We start from the raw sequence: 27,772 nt of genomic DNA on the forward strand, positions 1-27,772 counted from the left end.
GTAATTAAGTTTTGCTTCCCTCTCTGCCAATCTCATTTCCTGGTTCTCGTGCAATCGCAGATGCTTTCAGATTCCTTCTCGGCTCTTTATCTGCCTCCAGACCAAAACACCTTCAGAAGAACGACAGAGCTGAGGGTCCGGAGCCGGTGCCTGGTGAGGGGATGTGATGGGGGGCAGTTTGTGGGTCTGTGCCAGCGAGGAGGTGTCCTCGGTGAGGGCAACAACTGTTAAGGGATTTTTTTTTAGCTGCTTTGGCGCAAATGTTTTACTGTTTAACAGAAAAAACATTCCTGGGGGTGAGTCATGCAGCCGCAAGCATTTGTCTGCCTTAAAGACTGGGGGAATTAGCAAAACCCCAAACTGCCTTGGAGCCCCACCATGCTTTAAAGCCTTTTCTCCTCTTCTAACATTGAAAAAGTGCTTAAAAACAGAGGTTGGAGAGTCACGGTGAGCTCACCTGGCTGGGTTTGCTGGGGGGTTGTTTGAAATCCTACCCTCCTCCCAGAAAAAAAAATATACCGGAGTATTTGAGATAACACTGGAGAGGCGCCGGCTGTTTGCGCTGGCACGTTTTGGATCTGTCTGCTCTAACAAATGTGAACTCTGTAACGCAGTATTATTTTCCATAAACAGAAAAGGCAGCAGCCCTTTTAATGAATCTAATTGAGATTTGGGTTCAGCTCAATAGCTGGAAATTGCTGCTATATGGAAATAACCGACTGAAATTCACACCTGTTGGCTTAGATTTTTTTTTTTTTAGGTGCCCATAAACCAGATCAGAGCCATGGCTGTGTGGGGGTAGTTTGGGGTTTTGAAGGTGCTTAGCTACACTCTGGTGCTTAAAAGTGTAAAGGAAATTGTACTTGAGCTCAAGGATTTATAGATGCGAGGGGCTGGAGTGGGTGATTTCGGTGTTTTCCCCGGAAAGCAAAGGCAGCCCTGCCTCCGTGGGGTGCCCAGGGCAGGATGGGGGGCACAGGGGTGGTGGTTGGGCTGCCAGGCACCTGGTTGCCCCCATCGCCAGATCTGGTTGCCCCTGTCCCCCGGGCCAGCCAGGGACACCCTGCTCTGTCCCCAGGCATGGCATTGTCCCAGCCAGGCTGGGGGTGCCCGGGGGGAGCGCACCCCTCGGCTCTGCACCCCGGCAGGGCTGGGGGGCACAGCACCCGCTCCGGGCATCCCTACTAAAACAGAGCCGGGGGGAGGGCACATGCAGCCAGGGGGTAAATAATATTTTCAATGAGTAATGCTTGTTCTTTTTTTAATAAATAACTAGTTAATCAGCCTGTAACTTGTTATTTATTCACAAAGTGATATTTTAACAATATGAAAGTTGTTGTTTTTAATAAGTAATATTTTAATAAGTAAGAAAGAAAAATCGCACTGAGCGCTTTCACTCGGTACCGGGGGGTGGGGCGGGATCGTGCCCGCCTCGGGGCGGAGCCTCCCCGCGCCGGCGGCCGCCTATAAAGCCCGGCGGGCGCGGGCGCGGGCAGCGCTGGGGCCGGTGAGCGACGGGGTCGCGGGTTCGAGCCCCGCCAGGGGACACTCGGCTTGGGAAGGGGGCAACCGGGGGGGAGGTTAGAGGGTGACTTATTTTGGAAGGGTGGGGGGATGATGTTGCTTTTTAAAATAAATGGGAAGGGGGAATATGGGCTGGGGCTGATGCCACACTCACCTGGCACGCTTTCGCAGGGCCATCACCATGTCGGTGTCGCACAGCTCCAGGCTGAACAAACTGGTGCGGGAGCAGTACATGAGGCTGCCCCAGGATGGGTTGGTGCAGGTCACCTACGTCTGGATCGATGGCAGCGGCGAGGGTGTGCGCTGCAAAAGCAGGACCCTTGATAAGGAGCCCAAGAGCATTGAAGGTAACACTGCTGCTTATCCCTCTGGGTGAGGGGGGTGGGTGGTGGAGGGCCCTGACATCACCAGGGAAGAGCTGCTTTGGGCAGTGGAAGTTGGCACTTACTCTTGCTGGTTGCGTGGTGCTGGTGATACCCGCTGCAGTTATCTCGTGGGGTGATACCAAGCAACAGGGTAAATAACCGGCCTGTGTCTCTGCGGTTTGCTTAACCTGCAATCTCTGTCATTAGTGCTGGGTGGAAGGGGAGGATGAGATCCTCACCCCTTTCCACCGGGCAAACAGGCATGGAGGCATGTCGGCATCCGGATGGGGTTTGCTGGAGGGAGGTGAAGTGACAGGGCTGATCCTGCCCCAGTGGTACTGGGGGGGTGAACACACTGATGCTTGGTGAGCACCACGGGGCTCCAGGGTTGTGCAAGAAACCCTTTGAGGCTGTCATCCCACGGCACTCTGTGCCCTCTGGGCTCTCCATCCCGGGTCTAAGCCTCCAGCACTTGGCACAATCCATATGTGAGATACCTTTTCCCAAAGTTGCTCCCACCTCTGTCCCCCTCCTGTATCACAGATGTCCCGGAGTGGAATTTCGATGGCTCCAGCACGGCGCAGGCAGAGGGCTCCAACAGCGACATGTTCCTGGTGCCTGTCCGCATGTTCAGGGACCCTTTTTGCCTGGACCCCAACAAGCTGGTGCTCTGTGAGGTGCTGAAGTACAACAGGAAACCTGCAGGTGAGCACCTCCAGCGAGCACCCCCAGCTCCCAAGGGTCACCCACTTATTATTTAGGGTGGCATGTCTCCAGGGGGCTGCTCGTTCTGGACCACTGGCATTGGGGAGCAGCTCTCAGCACTGAGCACTTGGCCTGAGGCTCTGAAATTCAAGCTCTGGTGGCGGCGATTGTTTGCTGGAACCTGTTTTAGCAGCGCAGGGTGAGAAGAACAGCGAGATGTGGAGCTTGGGGCGCTCACCAGCTCCAGCACGCCCAAGGCGTCACCTGGCTTTTAAGCCCCAGTGCACCCAGCCCCCGGGGGGATTAGGGGGTGGGGGGCTGGAAGCTGCAGGGGTTTTAATGTGCTGGGTTCGTGGCCACTCTCGTTGTTAACGGGCAGCTGCAGAAAAGGAGGGAGAAGGTGCTGGGGTGGCGTGGGGTGGCTCGGAGTGACCTTTTCCAAGCAGCCCCAGAGCGTGCTGCCTCTTGGTCTTATCACACAGGCAGAAGCCTGCAGTCCCGGTAATGTCCTGTCTGCCTGATAAAGCCTGAGTTGGAGGAAGGGAAGCCGGTTTGCAGGGACATGCCGAGGGGCTCCCAGAGGGGTTATTTGCCGGCAAATAGCCGGTTATTTACCAGTAAAGCGGGGCCAGTGTCCCCACTGGGTGTGTGGGGGAAGGGAGATTATCTGCGGGATGATGCACACATCTGCCTGGGAGTGGAGAGGCTGTGGGCAGCTATGGTGAAAGACAGGGCTGGCTCCTTTTCAAATGGGGTCATGCCTTTTGGCCACGGGGGAAGCATCTGGGTTGAGATTGCTGCCCGGCAGCTCCTCTGTTGGAGCAATTTGGCAAGAGAGCTCCTGGGGCTGGAGCCAGGGCAGAGAGCTCAGCCCTGAGCCCTGCAGATGAGGGGGGTGCACCCTCCAGCTCTTCCCACAGTGGGTCTCTGTGGGTGTTAAGGTGCTGTGTGGGCTCTGGGGGGGGAATTGCCTTCCCCCCTTCTCCCATCAGTGCTAGGAAGATGTCACCACTCTTCTCCAGCCCCGTGCTCTGGGCGTATATCGTAGCTGCTCTGGGGTATTTTATTGTTATTTAAAGGCAGAATTGCAGCCTGGAGACTGCCTGTCTCTGCAGCAACAGTTTTTCAGCCTTCTTTTCCCCTGCTGTTTCAATCCAAGCTCTTGTTCCCCTTGCCTGGCATGTTGTCCCATGTCAGGATGGTTCTCTGGTACCTGTGTCTCCCTGGCAAAGCCCTGGTTGCCCTGAGCACCACGAAGGACCAAGGCAGGGCCAGCCAGCCTGGGTGCTAACCAAAACCATGGAGTTGGAGAAAGATAAGGATAATTAAGCTGGTAGAAAGAGGATGGGTGTGAAGTCATGATGGGAGATGTACGGTACCTGTTCCCAGATCTACCTGAGGCCAGTAGGACAGGGCTGCAGTATGGCTCCTGGTCTCTCAGTGTCTAAGAGGAGGATGTTCCTGGACCATTGGCAGTGTTTTGGGGAGTAGGCTAATTAAGCCCTCTTGGTCTGTGGCCTGATGCTGTAGTGATGGGCTGTCTCTGTGAGGAGGAAACCTGTGAGCAAGGAGTGTTGCAGGGAGGGGGGATTCACTCACCAGTTTCCTTAAGGCTTTTGTGGGAAGCACTTGGCAGTGGTGGAGTCTCAGCCTCTGAGTGGGATGGAGCAGTGTGGTGGGTGCCTGCCCATGGCATAGGTCTAACCCAGACCTCTCTGCTCCCAGAGACCAACCTGAGACACACGTGCAAGAAAGTCATGGACTTGGTTAAGGACAGCCACCCCTGGTTTGGGATGGAGCAGGAGTACACGCTGCTGGGCATCAATGGCCACCCCTACGGCTGGCCTGACAACGGCTTCCCCGGCCCGCAGGGTAAGTTCTCCCTCCCTTCCCCAACCCAAATGCCCCCCTCGGCTCCCACCCGGCTGCGTGGGAGCGCTGCCCAGCAGCAGGCATCCTGTCCCTAACCTCAGGCACAGCTTTCCCATCAAGGCTGACACCCGGCAAGAGCCAGCACGAAGTCAGGAGCTGTTTGCCCAGAGTGCCGGGTGGCCCGTGGCTCACGTGAGCCAGCCAGCAGTGCCGCTCCTGCCGGACCCCAGTTGCACAAACAACTCAGCTGCATGACTTGTTTGGCAAGGGCTGGAGATCTCGGCTAGGAAAACCTCCTCCCTGTGGCTGTTTGGGAAAGGGCTGGCACATCTTGCCCTCATGCAGCAGCAAGCAAGCCCCAGCGCCTCAGTTGCCTCCTGGGAGAGGGCCAGGGGTTTCCCAACCTGACTTAATCAGTCTTTTGTGGGGACTGGCTGCTTTCAACATCTCCCTTCCCCCAGGCAAAGATCTTCCCCCAGAAGATCTTTGTCTGACCTACTTGAATGAGGAAGAGCCATATACAACGACAGGGAGCTGCATTTTCCAGCCATGAACAATGTCGGCTGTTGTCAGAACCATCTTGGACACTTGATGTGCTCAGAGGGTCAGCAAGGTGCCGGGGGCAAACTGAGCCAAGCTTTTGTTATCTCCTGGCCACCTCCCAGTTGATGCATTGCAAGTCCTGTTTACCTGCCTAGATAAGGCTGAGGTTGCACAGATGAGCTGCTCATGCTGCTGATCCTGGAGAAGGGGTCGGTGGCTCCATGCATCGTGGAGGGCAACACCATTTACTCCTCACAAATCCACTGCAGATGACGGCTGGTACCTGGGAGTGGTGGGATTTTGCTGCACTGCTGTTGCTCCCAAAAGCTTTACATGGTGGTGACTCCTCTTTCCTTTCCAGGCCCCTATTACTGTGGGGTTGGAGCAGATAAGGTGTACGGGCGTGATATTGTGGAGTCCCACTACAAGGCATGTCTCTACGCGGGGGTGAAGATCTGTGGCACAAATGCAGAGGTGATGCCTTCCCAGGTACGTGTGGATGGCACCATGCAGCTCCTGTTTCCAGTGATGGATACGAGTTATCGTGAGGCTGGAATAACCCAGCAATTCCCAGCTCCACTGGGATGCTAAATCCACTCCCCGCATCAGTTTTGTCTAGGTGGGAGCAGGTGCACTGCTAAGATGAAAATGTACAAGTTTGATTTTTTTCTCCTAACCCACCCTGGCGTGCAAATCCTTGCTTTTTGGGGCAGGCAAGCGAAACCACAGCTGAGCCAAACTGCAGGTGAGCTCCTTGCAGAGCTCAGCCTGAGTCCTGGCAGCCCGCGCAGAGCTGGGTGCTCCCCTGCACTTCCCTTCTCCCTCAGAGCAGGGATGTAGGGGACAGCAAGAGCCAGGATGGGCTGCGGGAGCAGCATGTGGAGCAGTGGGTGTCTGCATCCTGCTCCTCTATCCTGGGAGCTGGGAGGCTTGGATTTATTTAGGAGTCAGCCGGAGGGAGTCCCTGATTGCATTAGTGGGTGGCCAGACTGGCCGATGGTAATTTGGCCCTGCAGCCTGTGAGTCGCTGACTCTCCTGCTGCTGATGTGGCAGCGATAAGTGGGGGGCTTATCTGCAGTGTAGCTGAGGCAGGACTTTTAACAACCCTGCTGTTTGCCCTGACTTTTTCAGGGTCCTTCTTGGCTGCCTTCTGCATCCTGGGCTCGGCCAGGCCAGGCCATGCCATGCCAGCAGCCGTAAATGTGTCACCCTCTGCTTAGTCACCGTGGGTGGCGCAACCCTGGCTCCAGCTGGGGAGGGAGCAGCAGTGGGAAAGGCTAACAGGCTCCTCGTTAGTCCCGTGCCCTGTTTGCAGTGTGGGTTGGGGATCCTGCATGCCAGCAGCCCCAGCCTGGAAGGCAGGCGTGGTGCTTATTTCCTTCCAATTTGATTAAAACCCCTCTGATTTGCTCAGTTTAGTCATGAGCGGTTTATTCCCATTTCTTTTGTGTGCCAAAGCTGTCCTGTTGCTTAACTTCATACTCCCCATCCCTGTTGCTGATTCCCAAGGGGTAAAGCTCAGCCGTCGCCCAGGCTGGCAGCCCTCGCTGGAGGTGGTGGCAGGGATGTGATGGCTGGGGAGGCACAAACCTGCCCACCCTCACCAGCGCATCTGCTGGCCCCTTCCAGTGGGAATTCCAGGTGGGACCGTGTGAAGGCATTGAGATGGGGGATCACCTCTGGATGGCTCGGTTCATTCTCCACCGTGTCTGCGAGGACTTTGGGGTTGTGGCTACTCTGGACCCCAAACCCATGACTGGCAACTGGAACGGCGCCGGGTGTCACACCAACTACAGCACCGAGGAGATGCGGAGGGAAGGGGGTCTCAAGTGAGTGCTGGGGGAGTTACCTGGGAGGTACCCACGAGCTTTGGGGTGTCCTTGGCCATGTGGCAGGTCCCCATAGTGCATGTGTCTCTGTACCTGTGCCAGTCAGGGCTGAGGCTGTCCCAGCTCATTTTATTTTAAAAACAGCTGGTCATATGAGAGTGTCCCTTGAGCTGTCCTCATCCCTGGACAGAAGGAAAGGGTGACAGCCTTCCTGGCCATGGGACCCCCCCTGCAAATGGACCTACTGACAAACCCCACCCCATTCTCCTCTCCCACAGATACATTGAAGCTGCCATTGAGAAGCTGAGCAAGCGGCACGACTACCACATCTGCGTCTACGACCCGCGAGGCGGCAGGGACAACTCCCGGCGGCTCACCGGCCACCACGAGACATCCAACATCTTCGAGTTCTCTGCCGGTGTGGCCAACAGAGGTGCCAGCATCCGCATCCCACGTCAGGTCGGCCAAGATGGCTACGGCTACTTTGAGGATCGGCGGCCAGCGGCCAACTGCGACCCCTACGCGGTCACCGAGGCCATCATGAGGACGACGGTGCTCAATGAGACCGGGGTGGAGACCAAGGACTATGCTGACCACTGAGGCTGCGGGGTGGGTGGAGGTTTTCATTTCCACACTAGCTTCTCATGTGGGATTTGTGCCTGTGCGGTGTCCTCGGCTGCAAGCTCAGACTCTTTAGGAACCTCGCTTCTGGTTTTGTGAAACGTCGCCTTAGAAATATATATATTTTATAGTAAGAGGGAGGTCCCCAACCTATTTTCTCAACCACTTTTTTTTCTGGTTCCTGGTTTTAGATTGTTCATGGGGAGTTTTTTTTAAAACTTGGATTGAATTTTTTTCCTGATGGACTTTACACTGTGATGTACATAGATCCCTACATGGAAGCTGCAGCTGCTGCTGTTTGCACCTGGGGAGGGCGGGTGCTTTTTTTCCATATCTGTGTTGCAAGGAAATGATAATAAATAATTTTCCTGGCTGCGTGGCAGCCAAGTTATGCGGCAGCGGGTGCATTTTTCTGTAGCTCCTAGAGCTCTGTGGAGGATTTAATTTGGGTCTTGCTGATGAATTGCAGCTACTGAGCAGCCTGCACAGGGGCTGGAGGAGCTGAGATGCTGGAGGATCCTTGGGACAGGTGCCTGGGGCTGCCTTGCCCCATTTGCCGGCAGCCGAAAGGCCATCATCTCCTTCCATCGTGATCCCCCGAAAGGCAAACAGAGTGGCCGAGCTGAGCAAACAGTGGCTGGGGCAGCAGCTGGCGGGCGTTTACACAGGGTGTGTGCTGCTGAGTCAGCAAAGGTGGCACAGCGCTGGGCACAGCGAGCAGCAGCTCCCCTCCAGGTACATCTTTGGGTGAGAGAGGGGAGCCTGGGACACCCCCGTGCTGCACCCCAGGCGATGCCTTGCTGCATCAGAGGGATGTGGTGCAGTTCCTTGGGTGGGAAACTCTACAAGGTGGGGGGGTTGTAGATTTTGTTCAAAGTCAAACTGTGACATAGGATGTTCCCCTGTAGATGGGGTGTCAAACGCATCTCCAGCAGCCAGGCTCTTGGGGTCCCTCCATGCTGCAGCTGTGGGGAGGAGCTGGATGGAAGCATGGGGACAGCTCTGGTCCCAGTGACACCCTGAACAGGCAGGTCATGTCCCATGGTGGCAGTCACCAACAGAAGGGTTACCTGTAGGCAAGGGGAAGCAACAGCATGAATGGACAGGGGATGTCATGTTCGTTCCAGTGCAGTCATGAGGGTTATGAAACTGGGTTTATGTATTTTTTAATCTAATGCAGTTGACAAGCCAAAATAGAGGACCCTGAGTCCCTCCTGTAGGTCACGGTGCTGAAGGGAGTGGGAGTAGCAGGAGCTGGGGAGGGAGGTGGCCATGCCCTGAACCACAAGCAGCCAGGAGCCCGCAGTGTCTCTGAGCTGCTCAAGCATAAATGTAATCCGGTCCCCACCCTAAGAAGCATAAATTTTCTTTCCAGAAATTGCTGTTTGGGATGTTTAATGTTTTTCATCAAAACCACAAGGCTGTCTTGTTTTCTTCTCATTTCTATGATGTCTTTAATGGGTAATTTGAGCACTGGGACAGTGACTGATGGATGCAGCTGGAAAATCAATAAAGAGCTAAATCTGGAACAGAAAGATTCATGTTTGTTTCCCTGACTGTACCAGTGGCTTAAAGTACTTCAGCTTTCATCATACTGTGCTGTACAGCCCTTGCTAAATTTGGGGAATCACGTGAATTTGCATTGCCAACATGCAAATGTCTTTGGTCAGACACAGCACCGTGGTACAGCTGAACACTTTGTACCTGTTCCTGGGTCTCACCCTGCGATTCCCCTCTGACAGAGGACTTTTCCCCCAGCTGGGATCAGCCCTGGCCACTGTTCACTGGGGATGCTGCTTGCTGGTCCCCACGTGGCTGGAGCAGTTGCATGCTTGGACAGTTTCATGCTATCTTTTGCCAAACACAGATCTTCTTGTTTGTACTCTTTGAGGTCAAAATGGGCCAGAAACTATATGTCAGGGTTTTTTTAATTTCCTAAAGCAGGAGTGGTTCCTACCCACAGGGCCTGCGGCAGAGGGGAAAGGACACCGGCAAGTTCCCATAAGAGATGTTCTCAGAATTTTGCTGCGTTTGCAGATGTCGAAGGTGGGTTGTTGGGTTCAGCCAGCGGAGCAGGCACTGGGGATGGAGCCAGCCCTCAGGCTGAGGCTTGAGGCCGGGGGGGGGCGCGGGGCGGTGCCCCCAACCCCATCCAAGGGTTGGACAGTGCCCAGCTGAGATGCGCTCAGCATCGCCTGGAGCTCCCTGCTGGACCACCATGGGTGGGAGCGGCACGGGGACCCCCCAGCTGGAATGAACCCCCCGGACGGGGCTGCTGGGGCCGCTGCAAGGTGGGAAACCGTTTCCCAGGGCTTTCCCGAAGGCTTTCCCGAAGGAGCGGGGCGGGGGGGGGGGCTGGATGCTGCCGCGCTCCGCAGCCGCTCGGCGGGTCCCTGCTGCCCTCCGCAGGCGCAGCCCCGAACCGCAGCGAGCTGCCCCGCTACCCGCGGCTCCGCGGGGCGGCCGGCAAGAGCCGTGTTCCTAAGAAAGGGTTGGGGGGGACGAGGCCGGGAAGCTCTTCAAGAGAAGCTCCTTTTTTTTTTTTTTCTTTTTTTTTTTTTTTCTCAGGCTCTGACCGTGCCTACCTGCCCCCCAGGACCACCCTGTGCCCTCTGGATGGATGTGTTCACCTTTACCAAATTTTGCATTTCCACATAAGCCCTCATGGATAGTGGCAAATAAATCCCGCTTTGGGCTCTTTCGCATACCCATCCCACCGCTCAGCTGGACACATGGAGCTGGGTGCTACCAAGGGGTGCATTACCCCTCAGGACAGTTGTCCCCGGAGCTGTGACCAAGCAGATGGACAAGTGGCTCTGGCACAAGGACCAGACACCCACTGTGTCCCTTCCTTCATCTCCCACCACCGAGCACCCCAGGAAGGCACTGCAGAGGAGGACACACCGGGTAGGTGAGCATCACAACCACCCCGTGATAGGGAGTGACAGCATGGGAGCTTGCAGGCTTCTCAGTCTTCAGATCTCTTTTTATCACTATAAATTCCATTACTTCAAATTCAGTCAAGTCCTTCAGGATTTTTTTTTTTTAAGCCAGTTATAAAAAGGACATTAGAATTACAGTTCTGGTGCTAACAATAGCATTACTCAAAGCTGCTGGCCAGAAGTAGAGAGCTCTGGGTAGAATAAAGACCTAAACTAAATTGTCAATAATAACTTCTTTTTTCCCCTCCCTGTCTTCCAGCCTCCACAATCTGCCTGGGTCTGTCCATCTTAATGAGTATTACAATGGTTTCAAATTAGATCTACAGAAAATTGAATTTTTTCCCCTCAGAAGCTTATTCTGGCCTTTAAAGGCCAGTGATCATATTTTGGTTTGTATAAGAGCATCTTTGATCTCAAAGGCTCTCAGCTCCTAGAGAGATACGGCTCATTACCAGCAATTCGATGCTGTTGAAATGCAGCCACAACTGAAAGGATGACAGGCACCGTGCCGCAGCACCCAACATGTCAGGAGAAGAGTTAGGGAGACGTTAAGCCAGGGGTGCTCGGTCCTGGCCCCCCACTGCCCTGCGTGGCTCTCCTAGACAGAGCATCGCTCCACTGACACCCAGCTGGCATGTAGGTGATCACCCTCCCCCAGGCAGGTGCTGGGTTTGCAGCCAGAGGTTTTCAGCACCGTTTGACTCCTGAAAGTATGGGATGAAAGAGCCCCAGCAGCCCAACCTAGCTCCAGGTGGGTTATTGGGGAGCCCCTGGGGACACCCTGGGTGACAGCAGTGTCTTGCTGAGAGGGTGATGCAGCCAGTAACCTGGCAATGCACAAGGGATTTTCTCATCTATGTGACTGATCCATGTAGCATCGCTGCTGATCCAAGCATGGGGCTCAGGCACAGGTGCTGTGCGGGGAAGGGATCATGCTGGCTGCAGGAGACCTGCTGCTTGCTCACTGCTGGAAAGATACAGCAATTAGACTTTCCAGGAAAGCCCGTTACCATAGCAGGGCACTGGGAGCAGACGGTCACTTACCTCATCCACAAAACAAGGGGGATTTAGTCTTGGGGGGGGTTCAATGGGCCCAGCAGCTGCAATTAGACCTCCCATCTGCTTCGCATCTAGATAGTGCAAAGCCGAGCAAATCGTGAGCAATGTGATGCCCTGTGGCAGCACCCACAGCCCGGGTGTTGTTTGTAGGGGCACTGGGGACAAATGATTTCATGGTGTGTGGTTGGGGGGTAAGATGGGGCTTGCACCTGGGTGTAAGAGAGGCCAAGGGGTCTGCCCTCCTGCTCCTGGGAGAGAAGGCAGCAGAGGCTGCAGAGTCTCTGCTCCTTTCAGCCATACTGAGGCAGGTAAAGAGTCCCCAGTGCCCTGGCAAGGATGGGGCAGGGTCTGCCTTGGTGCTCCCTGCTCCAGTGGGGGCTGCTGCTTCGTACGGACAAGGCTTTTTCATAGAGCAGTGCCATGAAGCCCACAGCAGTAGTTTGATAGTTGGTTTGAGAAAGGTCTGTAAAGATATCAACTCCCCCAGGTATTCCTAGAGCAGCCTCCACAAACAGAGTCCTTAATGACCTGCAGCAGCCACCTCTGCTCACCCCAGCACCCATCCTGAGCACCCACTCCCAGTGATGGGTGAGTAGGGCCAGATAAGCTACCAAAAGCACCCTGCCGGCTGGGGGCTGGATGAGGGCCAGGAGCTAAATAGGGTGTCAGGGCACTAACAGGCTTTAATAACCCTGACCAGCCTCCCCTGGAGCCACAGGGCCTGGGGGATCCATTTAAGCTCTGCCAGGGGCATCAGTCACTGCCTAAGTTGTTTTGAGAAGTGTTGGTCTCCCGACCTTAACCCATGGACTGATTTCCCAACTTGATCTGCCTTATCACTGTAGACCTGCTGAAAGATGACCAGGTGCCTCTCACTGATCCTGAACTGCAGGCTGATTTTATGGCTTGATTTTACACCTGTCTCATTGTGGGGAACTTCCCTGATGGTCTGTCTGGACTCCTGGTTGAACATTTCTACTATCTCTGGATCTGCCATGATTTGGAGCAGAGGAATGGGGTCCTTGCTGGTAAGACTGCCCCATAGCTGTGGTGTCTTTTCTGGCTTCCTGGACCTTTGGGAGCCCCTGGCCCTTGCTGTGCCCTAATGGGGGGTGGGGGTTGTATAAGGACTACAGGAGCACATACAGCGTTATGAGAGAGGGAACTGTGGGGTATAGGTGTTAACAGGGCACTATCTGCTGGGATGCTGTAGGACAGTCTCCTCTGCCGTGCCCGTTGCCGCACTTGCCAATGCTGCTCCAGTGCAAGGACCTTGGAGACTGGTGTACCCACAGCTGGGGTGCAGAGGAAGGAGGTGACACGTTAAGCTGTGCAGCAGCAGTTGAGCTGTGAAGCTGCAGCTGATTTCTCAGGCATGCTGGTGCAGGGATGCAGACTTTGCACTTGTGGGTCTGGGATCAGATTCCTCACCGGTATCCGTCTCTGTTGTGCTGCCTTCTGAAGCACACACCGAGATGGCCACGTTTCCAGCACGGAGTCAGCTCCCTGTAGTGATAACCTTGTGCACAGGCACCCATGTGAGGAGCTGGGAAACCAGAAACTTAGACCCCACAGAGTGCTCTTACCAGAGAAGTCCCCTGACTCTGCGTGGGGACAGGCAGTGGTAAACAGAGTCTGGGGAATTTACTTTCTTCTTCAATCCTTACTCCCCGCAGCTGCTGAGATGGGATGCCATGAGCAGGAACGTACTTGCAGAGGATGATGAGATGCAATTGCCGTAATGTCTTTCTCTTTTTCAAGCCTATTTCATTTAAGCTTTTTGCAGCTCCCGCAGGTGCTTGGGTTGCAGCAAGGAAGGCAAGTGGTGAAATTATAATGGCAGAGCTTGCTAAGAGCAGGAGGGACAGGTTAAGCTATAGCTGTGCTGTAGTCAGGCAGGTGTCTGGTGGAGAGATGAGTCAAACCCAAATGAAGTGATTTCTCCTGGTGCTGCTCTAGCCTGATAACTGTGATAACACAAATTGAATGCATTTGTTGGCCTTGATTCACATCACGGTGGGTGTTTTCAGTGGCTGTAATGTCAGTGCAAGGTAGGTTTTAGGAAGACTTAAAAAATAGCTGTAGTTAGGGCTGGGCTTGGAATATTTGCCCGTGGGAGGAGCATGCAAAGGTGATGGGTGCTGTCAGGAACCAGAGCTGCTAGTGAAAGAACTGGTTTCATCCTAAACCATCTCAAGCTCACAGGATATAGGGGAGACAGGGAAATGCAACGGTGATGACATAGTTCAGCCAAAGTGAGAGAAGTTTTGACAGCTTTGGCACCAGCTGATCTGTAAGGCAAACTCCAGCCCCAAGGAGAATGGTGAAGTAAAATCAATCTGGGCAGATTTAGCTAGGATGACTGTCTTCTCCATGGAGCTTAATCCAGGACATGGACCTGCAATGCCTAGGATGTTTCCACCTCACCCACATACTCGGAGAGAACTGAAGCACGCTGTTAACAGTTATCCTGGCTGTATTAAATCAGGCATACCATGTCTTTTCCCTCCTTGTCCTCAGAAAAGGGTTCCATGGCTTTTCAGTGCTTAGTATGTCCCGTTCCCATCTCCCAAGCCTTTTGAGGGAGGGAAAGGCTGTCAGGTCTTGTACATAGCTCACTGCTGGTCTGCCCTGAGCTGCCTTTCTCTGCTTTCTGACTAGTTGTGCTGTTACTACACACTGATCTACTCTTGGCTTTCAGTTTAAGGGGTGAAACTCTCAGATGCCGTGTGTGGCTCTCCAAGGCATGGGCTCTGCCCTCCCAGCTGCACCTGCTGGATGCTTCTCTGCTGCTTTCCTGCCAGGCTACACCCTTGTACCAACCCTGGGTTTGGAGGCTCTTGTCACTGCCTCTGTTGCGCTGCTTGTCTCAGCCCCTTTGGGACCCTGTGCCAGGACAGTCCCCAGGATGGGACAATGGCTTCAGCTCACACTGTCCCAGTAGGTAAACTGGGTGACTGTAGCTTGGCAGGCTTCCTCCACAGAGGCAGTGTTGGGGGAGTAGACATGGACACGCAGAAGCTCATCACGCTCAGCTCCTGTCACTGTGAGAGATGTGGAGGCAGACAGAGCAGTGAGGATGTACTGACAGCTTGTTGCCTTCACTTACCTCATGGTGGCAGGTGCTGGCTGCTTCCCCAGGGCAGTTTTGCCAAATTTATGTGTATTTTTTCTGCTGTCACCACCCTGCACCTGCAAATAGACCTTTGAGGTGGGCTGGGCAGCTATCCCCTGTGCAGAGAGCTGGGGGCTGCTGGCAGGAGCAGTGTCCCAGGAGCTGCTCCTAGAACCTGTCATGAGCTGCTCGGTCCTCTGCTTGTGTCCCCCTGGGGACAGTGGGTTTGACTTTTTCCAGCTGGCCAAATACAAAGGCCACAAAGCAACTGGCTGCACAAGCATCGTTGTTGCCTGGTCAGCTGGTGAAAGTGGGTTGTAGACCCACTTTCAACAGCTCAGCTGGCAGTGTCATGGGCTGGCAGGAGACTTCCAGCACATGGTTCTACCTCCATGGAGGAGCCTCCATCAGCTCCTCACGTGAACAGCACCATGCGGATGTGTGGCTGGGCAGGCGTTGCACATGATGTGCCAGCGGAGGACTTTTTAATGATGCCTCCAGTACTGGCCAAGGCAGGTTTGTCAGATGTGACTCACCTGCCTCATGACAAATCTGGCTGGCCAGACAAGTGACCTTTGAGTCTTGTGTATGAGCTCATGGAAACCCGAATCAACAATGACTGAGGAAAGGGAAATAACTGACAAGGAACAATCCCAGGACAGCCCCGCTGAGGAGCTGGGATGAGCAGGGGTAAGAACCGCAAGGTGAGGGGGGAGGGACACCCATGCCCCCCTGCTTTTCCAACCAGCATCCACCCATCAGCCAGCCAGCAAACTCTTTTGGAAAGCATTACTTCACAAAGAAAAATGCTCAGTGGCTGACAGTGCCTCGGGCAGAGCACTGCTCTAGCAGAAGTTTAGGCTCAGAGGCCAACTCCTTCCCCCTCATGCCTGGGTCTGGGTGGCTTTCTGGCCCACCCTGTAGGGTGTCCTTGGGGCCAGCGCTGCTGGCGTGCTGTTCTGTCCCTTGCCCAGGCCCTGGGTGATGGAGAAGGAGCTCTGCACGTAGGTTAACCTAATGCTGTAGAGGGGTGGTTTTGTTCAGAAGGGGACTTTCAGCTGTGTCACTAGGTGTTGGGCTGCTTGCTCTGCTGGAGCCGCTTGCAGCAGCAGATCAGTGGCTGGTCAACATCATCCTGAGCCTTGGTCCTTTGGGTGTGTCTGCTCCTGCACCAAGCCATGGTTTGGCTCAGACATCCCACTCCAGCATGTGCCAAGAGTTGCTCTCTGTGTTCCTGCAGGAGCAGCTGCTGAAACATGTTTTTCCATGCTGGGGATTGACATTTTTTGCTCTGGACACATGGAGTGACTGATGATGAGCAGGAAAATGAAGTGTTTCTCTCGGCAGCAGGGGGTGAGATGCGTGCTGAGGGAAGGAGTAGAATTCTCTGTGAATTGGCAAAGGCAGCCAGGTGTGAGAGAGAAGCATGGGTGTTGTGGGGTGCCCCCACCCCAGGGGTCTCAAGCTGGGTCATTGACATGTACTATCTCCTCTCCCTGGACACCTCCTCCTGGGCTGCGTGGAGGGTTGGGGGACTTCTTGGTGAGGACGGGGTCCATCCCACAGCTTTTTATCAACTAGAAGTGGGACATCTGAGCTGGGTGAGCAAATTAATCCAAGCAGGGGGCTGCTGAGCCACACAGAGATCCACTCCTTTAGTTGGCAGCTGTGGTGGTCTCTGATATCACTGTTGCTGCCTTCTATCCCTGGATATTCATCATTGCTTCTCTGCTGGAGGCCATCTCCACCACAGCCAACAACATGGGAGTGCTCCTCAGCCATTTCTGGGGGAAGTCCAGTGGATTTAGGTGAAAGTGCTGGAGGAGGTGTGATTGTGGACTTTGCACGGGAGTGGCTGATGAGATGTCACATCCCTGACAGTGAGTCTGTGGTGGAACAGGGGTCCCCACCAGGAGGGACGGTACCAAATGTCAGGAGTGTGGGAAGAGCTGGTGCCTGGGGTCGTGGCACATTGCTGTCTCAGCCAGCTATGCTGTGATGTTGTTAGAGGAGCCTGTTATGGGGAAAAGGGAAATAGAAGAACTGGGCAGTGAAGGGAAGGGAGACACGAGAGCCAGTCAAATACAGATGTCTTGCAGCTCAGGTGGTGATGAGGCAGGGTTAGCGACCTCACTGCTGCTGGACCCTCTGGCTGCCCAGGACACCTCTTGGGATGGCAGATGCCAGGTGTCGGGCCACCCTGCTCAGGCGGCACCGCAGTCCCCTGAAGGGACACCCATAAGCCTTGACCTCAGCCTGCTCACGCGTGTTAAACAGCGACTGCCGCCTTTCCCTGGCGTTGTGCGAACCCCAGCCCAAATACGTGTAGGTTTGCAGTGAGGGAGAAATGAAAAAGCTGCCCAGTGCTGGGGGTATGACGGTGCAGCCCTTGGCTTTCGTTTGGCCCTTTTCTCAGGTGAGGTCCCGCTGGGATCACCAAGGGTGAGTGAGTAAATCCTCCCATTCCCAGAGCCCATAGGTGAGGGCAAATAAACCGTTGTCCCCGCTCTGCCTGTGCACAGATGCTGAGCCCTGTGGGGAAGGGAGGACAGGCGTCCCACCATCTGATCCTCCTCCCCAGTCCCACAATGAGCGAGAAGCTCTTCCAGCAAGAGATCAGAAACCCAGGCAGCACAATTAGAATTATAATAATAGTAATTACTGCCTTGCCTCTCTCTAAGGATTTTCTAGTGAGGCTCACCAGGTGCTGGCTGGGCATTAACTAATTAAAGCAATAGCATCCACGTGAAGGGGATGGGTGCCAGCTGGGTCACGGGACTGCAGCAGCTCAGCTGGGGGCTCGTGTTCTCCCTGCCCTCATCTTTATCCAGGCTTGGGGGGGAAGATTAAAAGGGAGGAGCTAGATTGGGAGGTACGGCACCGAATGGGCCCTCTTACCGCAGGGATGAGGGTTAATGTATGGGAGAGAAGAAGAGCAGGTCAGGAGCACTCCGCATGCTACCCACGGGTGCTCCTCTGGTCCCCAGTGATGTGAGCTAAAGGGCTTGCGCATACCTCTGTGTGCGTTTGGGATTAAATAAACTCTAATGCATCAACTTCTGTGTGTGCACGTGTCTGTACGTAGGTGGCTGCTCCTGCAACGCAGATTTCCATCAACACACAAACGCCAGTATGTGGGCCTGCGTAGATACAAGCCAGCACAATAACACAAAGGCTGGAGAAAATGTTTCACAGGGAGAGACCTGAAGACCTCAAACTGCTCAGTTTATCAAGGAAATTGAGAAGTGTCTTGATTTTGGTGTGTAAGTATCACCACAAGGAGAAATTGCTTGGCGCTAAAGGACTCTTTAATGTCAAAGAATGAGAAGCCTGCCAAAGTCAGACTAAAAAGCCGGCACACATGTTAGCAGCTAAAGGGATGAGCAGCGGAAGCAAACTGCCAAGGGACATGGCAGGACTTTCTGTCTGTGGGTGAAGGGCAGCCTCATCTCTCTGGCAGAGATGTGTCTGCCAAATTATTCTGTAATCAGGCATGCAACATGAGCGTAAGCGGATGATATTTATTATGTTTTTACAGCCCCTTAGATTTGGTTTTTTTTTTTCTTTCTTACTCCTTGAATGAGGCCTGGGATGCTGTCTCAGGGTATGGGGTCATGAAGCATCCACGGGACAGAGCCCAAAGCTGCTGCCTGGCCTCCGTGCAGTGGTGTCTCCCAGCTCTGCTGTGTGGATTGTTCCTGATCACTTACTGCCCTTTTCTCATCAACCCCGGGAGCGGGGCTGCCACGTGGCCCTCATGTCTGGGAGGCTGGTGCAAATGTGGGGTGTATCAGGCAGATGCAGTTTCAGGCGCTGCTGCAGAGCCCTGGGACATCGAGATCCCAGAGCTTCGTACACCACTGGTGGGACATTTAGCTCCAATGTCACCACATGCCCTTGCCTGTGAGCTGCCTTGCTGGCCCACAGCAGGGACACAGGGGACCTCTGCTGTGGCAGCCTGCGAGGAGAGGGTGGATGGGCAGGCTGAACCAGGCTAAAAGTCACTGTGAACTGGTGAAAGGTGTCAGCCCAAAGCAAAGGAGTAATTGTTGTTGCTTTTAGTATCAGGTGATGTGGTTGACTGGCCAGGGAATCAGCTGAGAAGCAGAGAAATTATTTGGAAAGGTAATAAACGTAAGTGTAATATAAATATGCCTGTATTACGGATTTTATATGCATACATAGGTATATGGAAAAATTATCAGTGTATATAGTGTAACTGTATCATCAGTGAGCCCTCTGTGGGCTCGTTGTTCATGTGTGTGTATTTTAGTCCAAGGGAAGCTTAAGAAACTTAATGGCCAACTTCCTTGGCCGTGCTGCTCTGCTGCTTTCTCTCTTCCTCCATCACAGCCGCTCCCCTGCGCGACCTCGCAGGGTGTGGTGGGCTGCCCAGCCAGCAGCAAAGCCCCTATCGCTCCCCTCAGCAGGACCGGGGAGAGGGGTTGGAAAAGCAAAACCAAGGAAACCTGAGGGTTGAAAGGCTCCTCATCTTGTAAGAGGGGCGAGAGGGCAGGAGAAGCTAGGAGTGTCCCCAGGGTGCCCGGCAGCACCCTGTCTCGTCTGTCTCCCCAGCAGCCACGCGCCCTGAAGCAACAGAGCCGGTGGAAATCAGTGCGCACTGCAGGCTGCCCCGGGGTGACATGCTGCTGCCTCACCCAGGAGTGTCCACATCATTAAACCCGCTATCAGTCACAGCTCAGGTATTCACCACCATTTCCGCGCTGCCTCACCCTGAGCACCCCCGGGTCCCTCGCTGGGCTTGGCCCCTGCCCGGTCAGACTGTTGCAGCCAGCGCAGGGGAAACTGAGGCATGGTCAGGTGAGGCTGTGCCTCCTCTGTGTCACCAGGCACAGCTGCAGGACAACAGTTGGAAAGCCAAAAGAGGAACAAATTTGTCTGCAGACAACACCTATGGACTTAACCGTGAAGCCTTTTACATCTATAGAACAATACACGTAGTTATGACAAAACTCGCAGCTACAGCTGATCCCTTCGTGGGCATGTTTTGTCCACGCGTGACAGCATGTGCAGCTGCTCTCCCCCTGCAGGGCCTGTGGGCGAAGCTCTGTGCTGCAGGCACAGCATGGCTCAGGTGCCAGCAGGGGTATTTTATTGATAAATGTGGGGGTTTTTTAATAACTACTATGTTCTTTGTCAAGAAATTTCATGTTCCGTGAAGTTAGGGGAATGTGATGGTGTCTGAAAGGAAAATTTTATTCTAAAACTAAAGTTGACAGTTGTTTTTCTTTTCTCTTTTTAAATTTCCCTTTTAATAAAGGAAAAAGGAGGAAGGGAGAGCAGACAGAACCCAGAGGAAGTAAGATTTCCCACCACCACAACAAACCCTTCAAAACATTTTTTTTAAAGCATAATAATGGTCCAAAGTTGCAGGAAAGCGAATCTTTTGCAGTTTAACAAACATCCTTAGGTGATGGTTTGGTTTGGTTTTTTTTCAGCTGCTCTGAATTTCAGCGCTGGTGAGTCCACAGACAATTAGATAACAGGCATGACTCTGGAGCACGGGCAGATGAGCAGGGAGGCAGGAATGCAAATACACATTTGACTCTAATGAGTAAAATCCTCCTGAACCTAGCACCACCGGGCCCCATACAAGGAACAGCAGGTGCCCTGGCATCGGATATATTGAATTATTCCCATCTAGTTACGTCTTACTAACTGCTATGCACAGTGTAGCTGTGGTCTGGGGGGTTAGTGCTGTGGTGCTGTTGCTGACCGTGCCATGAGAAGGGCTCCTGTATTTGTGTCTAAGTACACTGTGCCTGTCTTGCAGTACTGTAGCTGTGCCACAGCATGCACAGCCGGGGCCGGAGCCCCAGTGCCTCTGTTCAGCAACTGGTGCAGGAATCCTTTTTATTCATGTTGTGACCTTGGGCAAGCAACTTCACCACGCTTAAAATTAACTTTCCTGCAAACAAGGCATGTAAGTCTCTTTGCGCCAGGAGAGCCATGGCACAGCGTGAAGGGCTTGTTTTTGGCAAAGGGTGTTTTTTCACCCTGTTGTCACGCCTGTGGTGTCCCTCTGGGCCAAGGGTGCCATGCTGCCCCAGTGATGGGGTGGCCCCAACAGTGGAAAAAGCCCTGAGTCTTTGGCTGCTTTCCATGGGGGAACAGGGCTCAGCAAAATCTTCGGTGGCACAGGGTGCTTTTGCTGCCCCCCCCACCCCCCAATTTGTTTGTTTTTGCTGGCAGAGCTAAACAGGGGCTGCAGAGACTGATGAAAGAGGCTGCAGGCTCGTCTCACAAAAAAACTGAGATGAGAAAATCGGTGAGCTTAGCTAGCCTGGCAAAACAAAAGCTAAGGGCAGCCCAAGGAGAGCGGTGTATGGATGCATCCCGGGGTACGCCCTGCGGGAGGAGATGAGCTGTTGAAAGCCTTGGCACGAGACCCTATAGGGGTGTACGTTGCCTGTGACTACATGCAGGCTGGAAACAAGGCAGCTTTAAACATCGGAGGAAGGAGGGCCTGGAAGGGCTTCCCAGCAGGAGCCTTGTGCACTGGGAGCTCACAAACTCCTTTGGTGCTTTATGAGGGATTTTAGGTTGTGACACTCACCATAAGGCAGCACGGAGGGTCCTGCAGCCCTGTGTGCCCGGGCTGGTGTTGCTGCAGGTCCATGGGAGGATGTCTGTCTGTCTGGCCAGGTCCAGGCTGGGTGTGCTCTGCAGATAAACAGCCCGTTTCATACTTATTAATTCTGCCTGTGTACACAGCCTGCGTGCCAGCGGCCGGGAGGCCTCGCCGGGAGGTGCCTTTCCTCAGTGCTGCCTTTGGTGTGGATTTTACAGATGTTTTTTTATTCAATCACACAGCTCTGAGGGGGAACACGGCAAGTGTGATGGAGGGAAGCCGGCTGCTCGCCCTCAGCTTCCTGGGATACCGCGGCGGGGTCAGGCACCTTCACCTTGACCTGCTGGGAGCATGAGGCCACCATTTACCCCTCAGCCCCAGGCGGCCATCGGGTCCCCTGCATTTGCCCCTTGCTGGATGCTTAAAGAGATTTGGGTTATAAAAATAGGAGGGGGAAGATGTGACAGCTGGGCCGGGAGAATTACAGGGAGGAGATCAGATTAGAGGGAGCAGGGAGCACTCAGAGGCAAGATGGCCCCATGCTGGGACAGCTTCTTCCCTCACAGATCAGCCCTACAGGCCGCCCCTTCCCTCACAGGCCGGCCCCATAAGCTGCCCCTTCCCCCACAACGTAGCCCCACACCCAGCTCATTCCCTCATAGCCCTGTTCCATAGCCGGCTTCTTCCCTCACAGCCCAACCAGACAGCCCAGCCCCACAAGCTGCCCCTTCCCTCATAGCCGGCTCCTTCCCTCACAGCCCAGCCCCACAAGCTGCCCCTTCCCTCATAGCCGGCTCCTTCCCTCACAGCCCAGCCCCACAGCCGGCCCTTCCCTCGCGGCGCGGGGCGGGCCGGGGCGGGGCGGGCGGGCAGGGCCGGCGCGGCGCGGCGCGGGGCGGCAGGTAGCGCTGCCGGCGGAGCGGAGCGGGCCGGGCCGGGCCGGTGGGGCCGGCGCGGCCATGGGGAAGGTGCAGCTGTTCGAGATCCGCCTGGGCGACAGCCGCGTCGTCTACAGCCCCGGCGAGCCGCTGGCCGGCACCGTCACCGTGCGCCTCTCGGGCTCGCTGCAGTACCGAGGTGAGCCCGCGGCCTGCCCGCCGCCTCCCCGGGGCCGTGGCTGCCCCCGCCCGCCCCTCTGGGCGGCGGGGCCGGGGGGGGGGCCGGGCCGGGTTCCCGCCGCGGGGCCGGGGGGCGCGGGCTGCCCTCGCCCGTGGGGCCGCTGCCGGGGCGGGGGGGGACGCGGGCGGGAGCCGGGTCCGCCCCCCCGGCGGTGCTGGGGCCCGGGTGCTGCGGGGCTTGCAGCTCGCTTCCCCCGCTGCGGGACGGGCAGGAGCCGCCTGTGCGGGGGTATTTTCTCCTTTGCTTCCCTCTTACTTTTTACTTTTTCCCATGAAAAAAGCAAGCAAACCAGCACCCCCGTAAAAAAAACCCCAAAAACACCCAGGGCGAGGGTGGCTCACAGGCACCGCCGGAGCCGGCGGGTGCAGGGCGGTGGCACCGGGGGAACCTGCGCCCCCCGCCGGTGCCCGCAGCGCCGTGGCGTCGGCCCCGGGGCGGGGCGGGGGGTCCCGGCGGGGCGGGGGGTCCCGGCGGTCCGTGCCCGGCAGGGCGGCAGCCACCCGTTTGCAGGCGGCTCCGCGGCGAGAAGGCGTTTGGTAACGTCTCACACGAACGTTCTGAGCTGTGGAAGTGCCGGTTCGGGAGATACCCAGGCTGTGTGTGCCGGGGGGGCACCAGTGCCCCCCGCTGTGTGGGGGCTGTGGGCGGCTGTTGCTCCGAGGGAGACCCAGGCCCGGCTGGTACAGCGTGTTAGGGCAGGGGGATGGGGATGGGGATGGAGCGTGTGTGTGTGTCGGGAGGTGAGCTGAGCTGAGCTGCTCGGTTTGGATTTTCCAAACTGGGAATGTGTTCCCCCACCCTAGGGAAGTCATTCGCGTTTCCAAGTTACTTTTGTGCTCGATGCTGTGGAAGTGCAAACTGGTTTGCTGGATTTTGTCTTGCTTGCTTCTATGTGAATGCTTCTTCCTTTGTAACAAATTGTTGGGGTGGGGGGAACCGAAGACTGTAAAATGCAAAGTCCCTTGAACAGAGACGTCGGCCTGCGTGACGGTGGATACGCTTGCCTATGGCTTGCTTTTGCAAGCAGCTCTCCCCGTTGTCTGCAATAGCTTTTTGGAAGCTTCCTGAGGAAAAAGGTATCTAGGACAAGTGCAGACTTGTAGTCTCTTTCACTCCTCTCAGAGCAAAACAGTTGCACGGTCCAGCGTTTATCTTTGGAGGATACTCCCAGATGTACTACTCCCAGCAAACACGTTCTTAACGAAGTGTGGCTGACTTCCATCCTCGGCCCATCTCGTTGACTTCCACGCCTGTTCCCTGAAGGTGCCTTTTGGATGAGATGAGAGCGTTTGGCCATGGAGGGCTCGGTTGTGCCAGCCCCTCGCACAGCCAGCTGACCACAGTTACACCTTACTGTTTTGTTTCCTCTACAGCTCCCATCTTGGAGGGGAGCAGCCAGGTTCTCTCTACACCAGATCTTTGCTTCCTGGTGTGCTGCACCTGATCATTGTGGGGAAGGAAGAAGGTGTCTCTTTGTTGTAGACCTTCTTTCTGCTTCCTTATTGCTTTGACTCTGTGAAGCTTCAGGGTCTGGCATCACTATTAGCCCTGAAGCCAGGAGGGGTTTTGCTGTTGGATCTGGTGTTTGATGCTGGGGCAAGGATTTTGGTAAGGAGCTGGGGCAGTTGAGCTCTAGGGAAATGGGCAGAAGCATGGAGCCAAAATCTGAGGTGGGCTGTGTGTGGCTGTTCCTTCTGCCTTGGTGTAGAGGTGACTTGAGCAGCTCTGTTGGGCTGAGGTCCCTGCATGTTGCCTCTACCAGCTGGGCTGGAAAACTTTCTGTTACTGGTGTCTGAACCTGCCCGAATAAGTCACATTGGGATGTGATGCCAGCATCTGCAGAGCACAAGGGTGACTTCTTGCTGTGCATCCTCCCTGCTGTTCTGGTGTTTAAACCCACATGTTGGGGCTGGGGATCTCTCAGATGGGGCCTCTCGCCTTCCTTCTGGCTGAAGGAAGTGTGTTGCCCTCCGAGGAGGAGGCTTGTGTAGCTGCTGAAACATCCTCCTTGGTTTGACAGCAGGCAACAACCTGCTGGGGAGAGGTCTCAAAGGGACTAGTCAGCCCCGTTGAGCTCCACAGGCTCAGCAGGGGAGGAATCAGACAACCCCTGACACTCTGTAGCTTTCCTCTGGGATGCGAGGAGAGGTGGGTGGCATCAACTTTTCTGATACAGTATGTATACCTACACCTCTGTGACCAGCTATGGCTTTTCAGATTAATAAACAGCTCAAAGGAGAAGACACAAAGTCCTCGCCCAGTGCAGGTCTGGCTCACAGCACTGCGGCATGGTGCTTTCCATTTCCTGAGCTGGACCAGTCTGGTGGGGTGGCTTCTCTGTGTTGTGGTTTTTGAGATCACAGATGCCAGCAAGCCTGCCGATGACTACTTCACAGGGTAACTCGTTTCACGGCTCTTGAAAATTGCACCCTCTAAAAGGTGGACAATGCAAACAAACAAGGCTCGTTCTGCCTTGCTAAACACCCACCCAAGAAATCTTGGGTCATAGGAAAGCGTAACTGGAGACACACCTTTTGGGATCATAAATGCTTCCACCTACGCTGCCTTCTGTGTCAGCCCTGCTGACTAGCAATAAAGGCTGTTCCGTAGCACATCTTCAGCTGGCCTTGTGGCAGCGTCACAAAAGATGACTGACTGCCCTTTGATGACCCACACAGACCATTTGGGGTGGCACGCTTCTCCCCGTGGCTGTGCTGGGGTTAAGGTCCTTCCTGGAAAACTTCGGAGCCTCGGGGGAGAGCGCTAATGGGAATGCAGAATTCCTAATCATTGTGCCTGGCTTGCTGGGTAAATCATCAAACTCGGTGTACAAAGAATAATTAAGCTTAACAGGAAGCTGGCGCTGGGACAGCTGGAGAGGGAGTTAATTCGGGAGGAGGGAGAAGGGAAATAAGTTTGTTCAGAGCAGGGCAGGCGGCCGGGTCGCTGGCAGGAGCGTGCTGGGACAAAGGCTGGTGCTGCTCGGGGATGCTGGAGCACTTTCCTCTCAACTCTGCAGCTTCCAGGGGCCGTGCAGATTATTTCAGTCCTGCTGCCTGCCATTCAGCGAGCCTTCATGCGGGCAGAAGTGTAATGTTGAAATAACAGCCCTCTCTTGTGGGTCACTAAAGAAACCTGCGAGTGCTTTCTGGAGCAGATTTCAGCACTTTGCTATTCTCTACTCTATTATTTAGCTGTCCAGGTTTATGCAGTGATGACTTGACTTTAAAATCACTACCTTGAACTACAAAGCTGCAGACAGAAGTACCTATGTCTGTTCGTGCTCTAGAAGTACCCAGGTACGTAATTCCCATTTCTGCAGAGCAGAGAGCCTGTGAATCATAATTTCCTTCTCTAATCTTAAATGTAGTAATTTTTCTCGCTTCTTATACAGAGAACCAGGAAGGCTGGTGGTGAAGAAGGGGTTTGAAAAGCAGGTCACTTGAAACCTAAGTATGTATCCAAACTAAAAGATGGCTTCTGTTTCCCTAGAAGGGCAGTAGGAAGAAGTTTGCGTTTGGCTAACATGTAAGGTGGTTTTGTTGTGTGTGTAACCTGTGCCATTCCTGAGGGGAAGAGGTGACACTGAAGGTCACTGTTGGCCACGATCCTTTCTACCACCTGACCTCTGAAACAGAGAATACTGTTCCTGCAGAAAGGCTGTGGCTTGGGCTGCTTGGGAAAGTGATGTTCAAAGCATGGATTCGGTCCCTGGTTCGTAGTCTGAAGCTTGCTCTATCCTGAGTCAGAAGTTTTTCTTCTGTAAAGGTGGATTTGAAATTTAGGTATAAATTTAGGTGTAAATGTAGGTGTGTAAGGTCACCTATACATCATCGGGGTGGGAGGAACCCCACGGTTGGTCTCCACTTTGGGTGGCAGTGTGGAAGGGAGCGCGGCGCCTGCAGTGCAGAGCTGGGCAAGGGCACGGTGGGTTTGGAAGGCAGGAGCGGATTCAAAGCTGTTGCTGCCCCTGGCGATATAGGCAGTGCCCGGTGAGGTCCTTGAGCCATCCGGCATCCGCTAGCAGCGGTGGGTGCCAGCATGAGGGGAGGCTGGCACTGATGTGCAGGAATGCTCATACATCGTTCTGTAGCATCGCTCCGGCAGGCTGGATGGCTCCTGCTGTAGGCAAAGTGGATTAACTTTCTTTTCTCATTGTCTGGAGTGAGACAGCAGGGAGCTGTGTGGCCAAGTCTGTCTGAGGCTGTGGAACAAAAGAGGGATTTTTGCTCTCCTGGCTGGCTTGCTGCTAGAGCTCCAACTCCTCTGGAGTTAATAACTAATCACGAGATTGTTTTGTGTCTCTTGTCGCTGCAGTGTGTGCCTCTCTCTGCTGCTCCCCCCGCCCGCGCACCACTTGTGCTCATCTGAAAAACTCTGCTTGCTGCTTTCCTTGGCGAGGAGACGTGCTGCGGCCTCCCATCTCTTGTTTAACAAAATGGGAGAACAAGTGGAGCAGAGTTCTGTCTGTCTGATTTGCTTCCAAGTGTGACAAATGGGGTGTGAGTGCTTATTCCTTCCCGGCAGCAGTGCAGGGCTGTCGGAGATGTAGCTTGTCTTTCAGGGCTGGAGTCAGGTAAGCAGCAGGGAGGCTTCCTGGCTGGGAGGAGGAATTCTGTGGGTTTCCATCCCTCTCCTCTGGAGGCAGCTCCCCATCCCTGGCATGGCCCTGCAGGCAGGGTTGGGCGAGGAGGAGCAGCTGAGGAGGATGATGGCTGGGGCTAGCCCCTCTGCCAGAGGAGGTGTGTGTGCATGGACAGGCATGCTCTGCTCATAGCATGTTGTGGAATACCTTTTGCTGAAAGTCATCCGTGGGGAAGAGGAAATACGTCTGTAGAAGACACATAACTGTCACTTGACTTGGCACAGTCTTGCTAGAGGCACTGACAGCCAGAAAGAGTAGGATGGGCATGCAGACCATCTGCTGTCTGGAGAAGGAGGTGACGCTTGGGCTCTTCCAAGAGAAGAAGGGCAATGGGGTGGTTGGGTTGTGCTGCGGGGCTGCTGTAGACCTGACCTGTGCAAAAGCGTAGAGAAAGGTGCTCTGCCAGGCACTGGGGCAAGTCTTTACTCCTCCTGCTCAGGGCAGCTGCTTCTGCAACAGCCTGGCAAGCATGCCAGGGGCTGGGTTTTGGTTTGGTGCCTCTGTTCTTGAGGGCTGATTGCTGAGATATCCAGCACACAGCCTTTAGGCTACTGTTGTGACCTCTGAAGCCTGGCAACAGGGATTGCTGTGGAAGTTAATTACCTCTTTGTGCTGCTCTTATAATCTGTTGCTCTTCCCATCTCTTGTGTAAAAGTGCAAACTGCTTAGGAGAGGAGAAAATGAGCAAAGGACCGGTCTTGAGAGTTTTACCTTGTGCACAGTTGTGCCTGTGTTGCTCAGAGTCCCTGTGTCATGTCCAGGATCTGAAACAGGAGGTGAAATGGCTTCAGACCACAAAGATATGCAGGCTTCTCTCTCCTCAAGATGGCTTTTTAACAG

The 27,772-nt window shown here is 54.6% G+C and overlaps 2 protein-coding genes across 3 annotated transcripts in view; both read left to right on the forward strand.

The window, feature by feature from the left end:
- The first annotated feature begins 6 nt into the window (after nucleotides 1-6).
- On the forward strand, nucleotides 7-7,858 carry LOC308069591 (glutamine synthetase). Its single transcript, XM_080402145.1, has 7 exons — nucleotides 7-153; nucleotides 1,696-1,871; nucleotides 2,433-2,594; nucleotides 4,320-4,466; nucleotides 5,371-5,498; nucleotides 6,640-6,839; nucleotides 7,118-7,858. The coding sequence occupies exons 2-7, from the start codon at nucleotides 1,706-1,708 to the stop codon at nucleotides 7,437-7,439; spliced, it is 1,125 nt and encodes a 374-aa protein (XP_080258271.1). The 5' UTR covers nucleotides 7-153; nucleotides 1,696-1,705; the 3' UTR covers nucleotides 7,440-7,858.
- Nucleotides 7,859-22,112: 14,254 nt separating this feature from the next.
- Nucleotides 22,113-27,772, forward strand: part of ARRDC1 (arrestin domain containing 1) — a 39,602-nt gene continuing 33,942 nt past the window's right edge. For both annotated transcript variants that reach the window (XM_080402143.1, XM_080402144.1), the window contains exon 1: nucleotides 22,113-22,245. In XM_080402143.1, coding sequence (XP_080258269.1) covers nucleotides 22,128-22,245 — 118 coding nt within the window. In that variant the 5' untranslated portion in view covers nucleotides 22,113-22,127. The remainder of the gene's footprint in view (nucleotides 22,246-27,772) is intronic.

This window comes from Falco punctatus (assembly GCF_963210335.1).
Source record: "Falco punctatus genome assembly, chromosome: 9".
NCBI classification, from domain to species: Eukaryota; Metazoa; Chordata; class Aves; order Falconiformes; family Falconidae; genus Falco; species Falco punctatus.